Source organism: Mytilus galloprovincialis, chromosome 14, assembly GCF_965363235.1.
Source record: "Mytilus galloprovincialis chromosome 14, xbMytGall1.hap1.1, whole genome shotgun sequence".
In the NCBI taxonomy this organism is placed as follows: Eukaryota; Metazoa; Mollusca; class Bivalvia; order Mytilida; family Mytilidae; genus Mytilus; species Mytilus galloprovincialis.
The window spans coordinates 11682129-11694034 of record NC_134851.1 but is presented as its reverse complement, the minus strand read 5'-3'; the positions used below and the strand labels follow the sequence as shown (position 1 = coordinate 11694034).

General features: G+C 31.4%; 1 protein-coding gene across 1 annotated transcript; it reads left to right on the top strand.

Moving 5' to 3' along the window:
* Positions 1-814: 814 nt before the first annotated feature.
* On the top strand, positions 815-5661 carry LOC143058033 (uncharacterized). The gene is made up of 6 exons (XM_076231496.1): positions 815-881; positions 1901-1972; positions 2397-2473; positions 3441-3521; positions 4807-4927; positions 5156-5661. The coding sequence occupies exons 2-6, from the start codon at positions 1948-1950 to the stop codon at positions 5554-5556; spliced, it is 705 nt and encodes a 234-aa protein (XP_076087611.1). The 5' UTR covers positions 815-881; positions 1901-1947; the 3' UTR covers positions 5557-5661.
* Positions 5662-11906: the final 6245 nt, after the last annotated feature.

Here is an 11906-nt window from a genome sequence, read left to right as displayed (position 1 = left end):
ATTGTTACTTGTGTATTTTTAGAATTTGTATTAAAATTTAAATTAATATTGAAAGTTTTTATAATGATATGAAAGGAACATTTTGCTGTTTAATATGAGACATAAATCGTTACAGTTTAGACCTTTCCTTATAATGTTATTTGATAAAGTAGAAATAAGAAAAAAACACAAAAACATATATTGACGGCCAATTCCCAAAGATGCATGCTTAGTTGTGTCATGATTATAAATAATGCATTGTTACCATATACATGTAAGTTGCATGGAATCGAAATAAAGCAGAATGATTCTCAAAATTTTGTTACTTTTCATCCTGGTGACTTTCCATTTCGCTGAGACAAAACAAAACAAAATTTATGTCATTTTAAAAATAATTATGATATTTATACATCTTTCAACTTTTGTATACAGTGTAAATCTTTTCAGTTGTTTAAAAAACATAATGTACATTTTATTTTGAAATCTTTTTTTTTTAGAGTTTGATCCAAATTTTTTTTAAAAACACTTTTCTATACTTTTATTAATTGCTTTGCCTAACCGTTATTGATGTTGTAATTCCACATTTTATAATGTTGAATTATTCATTTCAAATGTATTTACATTATAAGCAATATGTTTGAGACGTAAGATATATCAGCAGACCCAATGTCCTTGACATTAAAAGTGCATGCTCGTGTCATGTCCAGGTGTTCAATAAATTATCATCTATCCACCACGAGTTGTACAGGTATTTAACCTATCCAAATTGCTATATATTCTTGCAATAAACCTATCCAAAAGGTATATATACTTCTTGCATATAGCCTATCTTATTGATATTCATATTTTCTGCATTAAACCTAGTCTAATTTAAGTACTGAAATGGCTGGTTTACATTGTGAGTATTTTACTTGAATTATATCAATTTGTATTTAAAACGAATTGGCTTCGTCAATCAGGTTAGTAAAGTTTCGATTTGCAGTATAACATTTGTTTTATATATTTTATATGCTTGCTTGCATGGTGAGTAATTTAATTAATTAATTTAGTACAAATTGTCTTTAATAAGGTAAGTAACTTTTTGATTTACAATATAAAATTTAAACATGTTTATGAAAAAAACTATCAAGTTGCATGAAACTTTAAAAAAAAAATCGTTAGGCCACACCAATTTAATTTCTTGTTTAAAAGATTTTTGGACTCGAAAAATTGGGACGAGCCAACGATTCGACAATTTTAATAAATAAATATTTAATTTGCAAATTTGTGTGGTGTAGCTTGAAAAGTAAAGGCGAGCGATTATAATTTTTTTTGTAAACATAAAATAGTAGCTTTTGACAATATTAAAACTTGATTTATCACTTGTACTTTGACATTTCTTTAATTTCTGAAGTATTTTTTCCCTGTACACCAAGAAATAATTAAATCTGGTCTATGTATGTGTAACTGACAATGAGACAATTCTTAATCCAAGTCATAATCAGTTTGGGGGCAACCCCTTAATGTTAAAAATATCCCTTTTACATGTTTTATGAGGGATCAATATAAGTTTGGGTTTGCTTAAGGTACCATGTGAAAGACCTGTTTTTGTTTGCTTTTATTTTGTAATAAAGAGACATTGTAGGTAGGTTTTTCTAATTCAGGTTCGGGTTCCATTTAGGCACAGTGGTTTCCTACATCAGTTAAAACTAACAGCCAGGAAATGTTTGTTGATATTTAATGCATGCAATAAGATGTTTATTGTATAGTATATAAAAGGAGATGTGATATGTTTGCCAATGAGGCACAAGCGTACAAATAGAGGTCTCCGTAAGGCCTTCAACAATGATCAAAGCCCATACCGCATAGTCAGCATGTTATAGTGTATGTTAATCCGTCTCTTTAACAATTGGCATTAATTTGTGTTTTATATTCGGTATAGACATCTTCTATTTGACCGACTGCATCAAGTTGTTGATTCTTCTATTGATGGCTGGACTGTCCGAAGAACGTGGTAGGTATCTTACTGTATTATGTAGTAACCAGATAAAATAAATTTATCATATAGGAATTTTAAATTTTTCAATCAAAAATGGAATTAAAATGATGTTTGAATAATGCATTTACTTCGCGAGGCAGGCAGATTAGTCTTCAAAATTGGATTGTCGTATGTTGAGGTAGACAAGGGCTTTAGGGATACACTGATTTTACAAAATATTGACCGTAATTTCATCTTTTTTCTTATTTTAGTAGGGGGACGCTCACGGTCCCCATAATACGTGTATGAAAAGAAGGTGCTTGATGCGCAGAATCTAAAATCTGTCTATTGTATTAAATTACCTTTTACTTTCAAAAATTAGGGCTAAAAAGTTTTTTTGACATACCATTTCATTTCATTCAGACAACTAACAGTATACTGTCCGACTTATATATTTCAGGTTTGTATTGCGCTGTTTGTTTCAACGCAAGAAATCCTGCATTGTGTAAAGCAACTACTTTGTGTTCTTTGGAATCGGTAAGTGTTGATATAATCAATCGATTAAAATCAATCGATTAAAAATGTACAAATGTAATATGCTAATCTCTCTGGAGGTACATGTGTAACACGACAGGTGCCACATATGACACAGGATCTGCTATCCTCTCGTATCACCTGATAGCATCCCCAGTTTTTGGTGAGGTTCTTGTTGATTAGTGTTTAGTTTTCTATGGTGTATCTTGTGTACTATTATTTGTTTGTTTGTCTTATACATTTTTAGCAATGACGTTGTTAGTCCATTTTTGATCTATGAGTTTGACTGTCCCTCTGGTATCTTTCGTTCTACTTCTTTAATTTTTTTGGTGATACGATAACCTTAAAAATATGAATACAACTAACATAGACATTAAATCTTCTAAAAATGTAATAATACTGTTAAACTGTTAAATTACAAAAGAAAATAATAATATTCTGGAAAATCCGTTCCCACAAAAATAGCGTTCACAAAATTAAAAAAAAAAAAGTTGATAAAGCTAACAATAAAAAACTGCCACATTCTTTTTGTTACTGTTTCTGTATTGCATTGGCTTTCATTGGTTCCTGCATGTCTGTCATATTTTTTTTTTTGTAAACTTTATCGTTATACCGTATTGCCGTAAGTTTTCCAATTTTCCAAGATCAAAACCCCTCGCTTTTTAACATTCATGAGTTGTATTTACAAAAGACAATTAGGAGAATTCATCAAACTTAACAGAGGTTTACCACTGTTCAATAGTGATAAATCGACGAAACGAAAACTTAAAACCTGGGAGTCACTTCACATATAAGAGGAAAACAACTGAACCACAGTAAAAAAATAAATACTTCAGAAAAAAAAAACAAAAACAATTGAATTATACATCATATTTGTGCAGATTGTGCTTTATTGAGAATTTAAAGTATCCAAACTCGGTCCATCTAAAACGTTCTGTCTAAAACTGGTTTTTTTTATTTGACTTTGCAGAAAGATCAATTATGTGGAGGAAGAAAATATATTAACAACAGAGGACAAGTACGATATGAACTAGGCTGTGTTCCATCTCAGGTATGATGATTTTTCTAACAATTGAAAAAAGTAAAAGAAAATAAATACTGAAATCCAAGGGAAATTCAAATCGGAAAGCCCTTACCAATCTCATTTACAAAACAAAATGAAAAGCTTATCAATAGAAATAAATCATTTTATCAAGTTTAATACATTTTCTGTCAACGCAGTCTGAAATATACTTGGATTTTAAAGATTTTGTTAATATTGTGTAACCTTTGTCACGTGTTCTCTTTGATTTTGGAGTTTTAAGAAATAACTTACCACCCACTTATCCCCACTATAAATTTCAAATCAATTAGGCCATGACAAAGTTATATAGCGGTTAAAAGGCTTTTTTAAATTTTATTTTATCTATGTGTAGGCACTACACTAAACACCACATGCAGACTTAACGCGAAAATCAAACAACAAGAACGAAAAAAAATTATACACTTTAAGTTCCATATTATTAGTCCAACAGCTCTTCGATTCATATAAAAAGTCTGGATATGTCAAATTTGTTCCGTATCTTAGTAAGTAAATAGTTATCAACGGTACCAGGATTATAATTTAGTACACCAGACGCGCGTTTCGTCTACATAAGACTCATCAGTGACGCTCATTTCAAAAAATTTACCAAGTCAAACAAGTACGAAGCTGACGAGCATTGAGGATCCAAAATTCCAAAAGGTTGTGCCAAATATGGCTAAGGTAATCTATTCCTGGGATAAGAAAATACTTAGATTTTTGAAAATTCAAAGTTTTGTAATCATGAAATTTATAAAAATGACCCCATAATTGAAAAAAGAAACTGAGAATATTAAAAAGACACAAAATACTTATTTCGCAATACATTTAACCGATACAACACGATAACAGGTTTCCGTTGTGTTCTCCTTAGTTGACTTGTTTCCTTTGGTTAACGATTGTAATCCTGATGTTTTTTTCAGTTTAATCGATCGATGACTATTGAAAACGAAATTCTATTGTTGCCTTTATTTGATATTCATCGTTCTAAACTGCTATACTATAAAGCAAGCCCCTGGTTTTCAGAAAATGAAATAATATAATTGAATTGGTAATAAACTAACCATCTATAAACACATGCATTATATTTTTGTATTACTCCTGTGTTGTTAATATCACCATTCGTTATTATTTACGTTAAAACATAGGAATATACATGTAAATCCGGTCAGAGGTTAACTTTGACCAGTCCAAATGACTGGTTATCAAGTTAATTTGCTGTACAGGTTAGGACTGCACCCATCTGTATTTGCAAACACTTATATTTCATTTTCAGATATGCAAAAAAACAGAGAATACGAATTTCTCCCTATTTAATAATGCAGAACCAGTCATTTTGGACCAAATTAAATGCTGTGACTCAGATTTATGTAATCACGGACAGACATTGAATACAGGTAATTCTTTAAATGTCATAAATATTTTCGATGTGTGTTGAAGGTCATGCGTTGAACAGTTCAGTGTTTCCGTTTTTCCGTTGTTCTCGCTTGATTAATTTTGGACTATATAATAGCGTTTATTTATAGATAAACTTGAAAATAATGTTTTCTTTTCCTTTATTGTTTTATTCATTGTAATTCAGATATGTCTGTCTCAAATTTATGATATTTTATTCTGCTTTTTAGATTTGACAACGAGAATATCAAGCCCAGCAACGAAAATTGTTTCATCAAAAACATCGGACATTGCACGGACGACTAATGATTCATCGGTGAAATATTCCCTGTTTTTATCCAAATCGACAACAACTAAATCTAAAAATCTGGAAAAATTTAAATTGACAACGAAAACAATGTTTGAAACAACTGATCAAAGATTATCCGAAATTACTTTAAAAACAACAGTTGTACCGTTCACCAGAGTTATTTCAAAAACAACAGCTGTATTTATTACAAGAATGATTTCAACATCAAAAACTGTACCGAGTAAAAAAAATATTTCGAAAGCAACAATTGTTCCAATAAGTTCAACGGGATGGTTACGGATCCCAATGCATAATACTAAATGGATACATATTCCAGGATAAAGGTACACCGCTATACTAACACTGAAGTGTATTTTTAAGTATAAACGTCACTGGAAAATCACCCAACAATATTGGAATATAATGAGCGTGGTTGTGAACTTTCATATCAAGCAAATAGTAGTTGTCATGAACTGTGGCAAAACAGTTACCGGTTCTTGATTCTATCTTTTATACTATAATTGTAAACTTTGAAATGAGTTACACTTTCTCAATGTGTATTACGTGCATAAATAAACAAAACCATCATTAAATTTATCCATCTTCAAAACCCATTATTCGATTTAGAGACAGATCCACTAACCTACATACACTAACGGTATCAGATAAGACCTGTGTTATTTACTTAATGATATCTAAACATCCATGATAATGTGTCATGTAACTTACGACGGGTGCTACATGCGGAACAGGATCTGCTGACCCTTCCGAAGAATTTAAGAATACCCAAACATTTTTGTGGGGTTCGAGTCGCATATTCTTTAGTTTTCTATGTTTTGTCTTTCTTCTTATGTACTATTATTTGTGCGTTTGTCTTTTTATTTCTACCCATGGCCTTGTCAGTTTGTTTTCAATTTATGAGTTTGACTGTCCCTCTGGTATTTTTCGTTCCTTCTTTGTTTTGTTTTTAACTTTTTTTATCTGAGCGTCGCTGATGAGTCTTATGTAGACAAAATGCGCGTCTGGCGTAAAAAAATATAAGCCTGGTACCTTTGATAACTAATTATATAGTAATTCTTCCTCCATGACAGTTTTTCCCGGGGTAAACTGACATTATCTTATTTCTCCAATAAGGAAATTTTGAATAATTGCCTCCGCGGAAAATTGACATTACGAATACATAATTTATAATCAAAATTTCAATACTACTTACTGCGTATTTGTTCTATATTTTCCTTAGAAGGTATTGATCTCAAGAATCTTCAAAATAATAGTTTTTTCGTCACGAATTACAAAGAAATGTGTTGTTAAAAGTTGTTCATTTTGTCGATTCGTGTTTCACTTAAAAGGTCCGAAGTTATAGAGGAGCAGATAAAGAACATCTGTATTTTGTTGCCAGGTTGCCGTTAAAATCGACAAAATATCCTTATTCATATATTGATTCTGTCCAGAAATCTGATAACAATGGCTGAATGAAATTGTGTTCTTATTGATATCACAATGTGTAATTAAAAAAAAATTTGCGAAAAATATCTAAGGGGCATTCAAACTCACAAGTCGAAATCAAACTGAAATCGCCATCAAAACACAGCATAAAAGGTAAAAACAGTGTAATACAAACCCAACTAAAAATGGTAGTGTTTTCAGATGCTCCGAAAGGTAAATAGATTCTGCTTCACCATAATATAACAATTGCCATATTCCTGACTTGTTTCAGGACATTTTTAAAAGAAGAAAAAAAGGTGGGTTGAACCTGGTTTTGTGTCATGCCACACCTCCTTCTTTTATGGCCATGTTGAATATAACATTAAAATGACAACACAACATGACAGGACTACAATATAAATAAATAAATAGGACACAATTGACAAAGAAACACACAAAAAATAACTAACAAAAGGCAACAAGTTTAAAATTTTAATATGCCAGAAATGCATTTTGTCCAAACAAGACTTACTAGTGACGCTCAGAAACAAAAGTTTGAAAGCCGAAACAAGTACAAAGTTCAAAAGCATCGTGAACCAAAAGTTCAAAAAAGTTGTGCCTAAATCGGCCAGGGTTTTATGTTAGGTACCAGAATATCCCTAAAATAATTAGAATATTTATACTTTTGCAAGCAGTAATTTTTATAAAATGACTATACAAATGATATACATGATGAAACTAAAGTATTAACTAATTACGGGAGACATCCGAAATACAACACATAACCCGACATATGCAACAGAAAAAAAAAGACACATACGAATAAGCCAAAACCACAAAGCCAAGTGACGTCATATTTGAAATAGTAAAAAATGACAAAAAAATGACGTCACATTTAAATTTGTAAAGCAGATCATCAAAAATGAAAAATGACGTCACATTTGAATGCATAAGATATAATTAGGATTTATTTAAGATTGTATTTGAACTTAATACTGGTATTACATTTAATAACAATGCACAGTTCAATACTTATTAATAGCAAACTAAGGTAGCAATTAACTATATTATATAGCTATGTCCGTTTTTTTTAAATCTTACTCGAAACGTAAAACATCGTAGAGATTACATTGAACAACATCAAATCTAATAAATGAAGGCGGTGATTAATTTCTTTACCATAACACAGGAGTATAAAAGAAAGACGTCAACATATTCGACAAAATCCGATGCGAAATACAAATATAACATTAAACATTTAAACTAAATACATGAATTTGGGATAGATAAGTACCGTTACATGTCTTATAGTAATGCGAATTCACATTCAGTAAAACAGTCACAATCAGGAATAAGTCACGTTTGGTAATTAAAAGATTAGACGACGTAATGACAAACAACAATCGACCATGTGGTAAACATGTTTTTAGCTTGTTTGATCAAAGACACATCGTATGGATCCACCAATTTATGATGGTGTCTATTAAATTTACGGTGTGTCAATTTTAATCTGTCCTCCTCATAACTTTGTTGGAGCAGTTTCTGCGTAAGGAGCACACTCCTGTATATGAGGTCCGTATAATGTGAACAAGCATGAGAATAACGCATCAATTGTGATATGTAAACACCATACGAAAAGGCTGAAAAATAGGAAATTGATAATTGGGAAGTTGAAATCGTTCCGTTTATCATAGATTTTCGTGTGAAGTCGTCCATTTGCGTCAATATTGAGAAAACGATCAAGGTATGAATCAGTCCTTCTAGTATCAGTAGTATCCTTAATTTCAAGTTCACTGGGATATATGAAATGTAAGTATTGGCTGAAATATTGGTCATTCAATGTTAGAACATCATCAATACATCGGAAAGTAAAATTAAAGAATTTCGCAAGGTGCTTTTTGTTCTTTAGAAGGTTCTGACTGAATTCTGCTTCATACGAGTACAAAAAAAAATCGGCCAGCAGGGGTGCACAATTAGTACCAATTGGAATACCGACTGTCTGTTGAAATATAAATCCTCCAACCTCAACAAATATATTGTCGATCAAAACGTCTAGCATCCAATATCATCTTCATTATGTTTTGTAAGATTCAGTGATTCTTCGCAAACTATGAGTTATTGTAACCCAAAACAAAAAGTTTGTATCTACGATTTCAATTTTCATAGAAAAAGCTCTGTTTTATGAGATGGTGAAGTCGATCTTTCAACTGAGCATGGGGAATAGTAGTATACAGCGTAGAAAAATCAAAAGTTTTTATGTTGCTGCAAAATTGCAAAGATTGTGATCGAAGATTTAATAGTAGATCTTTTGAATTTTTGAGAATCCACTTCTGGTTAACACCACAATATTTTTGAAGCCCATCTTCAACTGTAGAAAGAATAGTAGTCCGTACTTTGGAAAGATGTTTAGTCGAACATTTTGAAGAATCAGCTTTGTATCGTTCTTTGTATGGAGTTTTGTAATTTAGGTATCCAGTATAATGAAGGTAAGTTTTTTTCGTTTTCTTTGATGTTGATACCAAAAGAAAGAAGGACAGATTTATGGTTTTGTAAAATTTTGTCCTTGGTAAATGGTGTTTAAGAATATGTAGAGTTACCAGTAGTTTTGTTTATTCCAAGCTCTGTTGTGAGACATTGCAAATTATGTTTTTACATATGAAGACAATATTATTGGAGGCTTTATCTGCTGGAACAACGACATATTTTTCATGCAATGAGGATAAAGCATCCACAACATCTAGATTCTTGAAAGGGTTAGTAAATCTTGTACTCATATTACATCGTAGTTTTTGTATGCACCTCTGAATGCAGGATCGAATAGCTTTGATCCATTCAGGCAAAGTGTCCAGTACTGGTTCGTATGGTTCGTGCGTTATATAAATCAAATCTGACTAAATGTTATTTAAAGTCGGGTGTAATCCACTAGAAAGAATCATTTTATTTGTTACTAGTATATCAGTCTACGACATAAAAAAATACGCATACATTACGGTTGTATATCCTAGATCGGACATTTACTAGAAAAAGTAATATCACAAAATACTGAACTCCTAGAAAAATCCAAAAAGGAAAGTCCCTTATTAAATGGCAAAATCAAACGCGTAAAAATATCAAACAAATGGAAAACAACTGTCATATTCCTAACTTGGTACACGAATTTTCTTATGTAGAAAACAGATTGAACCTGGTTGTATAGCTAGCTAAACCTTTCACTTGTATGACAGTCGCATCAAATTCCATTATATTGAAAACAATGCGTGATCTAGACCATCCATTATACAAATACTTTGATGCTTCTGACAATACGTTGTCCTTGCGCGTACATCCCTTGCTTTACGTATCGTTCATTGGTGTGTTATCCAAATGCTATTGCTTCTGTTTTTTTTCTCCCTCGCTGTTTCCCAATTCTTTGTAGAAACGGGAAGTTAATTATTTGAGTTGTAAGGTTGGATGAAAGTGACACAAAATCATATCTTACACAAATAAAGAACTGAATATTAAGTCGATTAAAAAAATCTAATTTAAATCCGGTTTATTCTCTATCATCTAAATTTATGTTAAGTTATCTTATTTGCAGTATACAGATATCGAGGACTTTATTACTTTGCTAACTCTTATATTTTATGTTTTATAAGGGGAGATAATTATAATGTGTCAGATGGATTTGATATTTTAAAAGATGCTTATAACTGCTCATCACGTGTCTGCTTATTAGTGGAATAGTATTAAAAAAAAATGGAAACTCACTTTACAATATCAATAGTCACTTTCTGTACTCGTTTTCCGTAAAGGTATTATCTATTGTTACTTGATATGCATTGTTTATTCGAGACTCAAGTATCCGGAACTTCAGCATGAGTTAACTTCCTCAACCAAAATCCGGGTAAGATTTCATGTGATCTACATATACTTTAGATTATATACTACAATTGTTTCATGTGGTACCACAGCGCAGATTTGTTTCTTTTATAAATTGTTTTCTCTTGTTAACCAAAGCGGCCGGTTCATTACTGGATACTTGGGACGCGTTATTCAGGTTATGACATATGTTACCGGAGGCGCTTCTTCTTGCAAATATAACAAAGGCCGGCAGTTTGTATCGTCTTGCCAGAACTTGTTTACTGTTTTTTTTTTTATTGCGGCATATCTTATTCCACATATTAGTATTTCTTGAATAATTTAAATCTTAGATCTGAAATTAGGTGATTCGGATTGATTGCATATGAGACAACTCAACCGTATAAACAGCGTGGGTGTACGCAACCTTTGGTGTCCATAGAACTTTTAAAATGAGCAAAACCAATACCACATGCGGCTGATTTTTAATTCAACATAAATTTATTAGTATTTATTGAATTATTGAAATCCTGATTTAAATGTGGACAAACAATGAGCTCTCTCCCCCTTATTGTATAAAGTTACCTTTGACTCTGTAATACAATTAAGTTTATATGATTTCGGAGAGCATCTTGTCTCCACCTAGATAAATATTGAGTCTGGAACTTCTCCTCTTCGTCAACCATGCCAGCAGATTATGAAATATCAAATAACTGATTGAAAAAATACAATTTGAGGGACACAAAAATCATCTTTAACAGTAATTTGGAAATAGATAAGAGGAAAATTCCTTCTCTGACGTTTAACATGTTGAGTTATTTTGTCCAACTATCTTAAGTTAAACCATTTCAAGATTATTAATGTTCCAATAACTGTTTCGTAAAGGAAAATAAATTTTACTGTTTGATAGGGGAGATAAAATCTGTACTTCTGGTGACATACATGTATATAAATATGCATTGTATAAGGTGCTCGGTGACAAATATTTGCATAATTAGGTCCTTTTTGGTAAAAATGTAATAGGATGGTGTCAATCTTGTTGATTATAAGATTAAATATGTCAGTTTTGTCGAGAAAAATATTTATATATATGTATATTAACCGCATTGATATAGACCTTGTGCACTTATAACACCACGCACAATTAGTTTTAAAACTTCACACTGATTTGTAACTTCTTTCTTTAAAAAAAAAAAAAAAAAGAGTCAGTCTGTGTACGTCTGTTAAAGATGAATTGTTAGTTTTATAAGATTGATTACTTAAGTTGTCTCGAAAAAATAGTCGTTACATATGATAAAAACGGTGTACAACTGTAGACCTTGCACACTTAGAACATCATACAACCATTAGTCCTGTAACTACACTCTTGTAACTTTTTTCTTTGAAAAATTGAAAGGACATTCTGTGTATTGAAAAAGATGACACCTGTA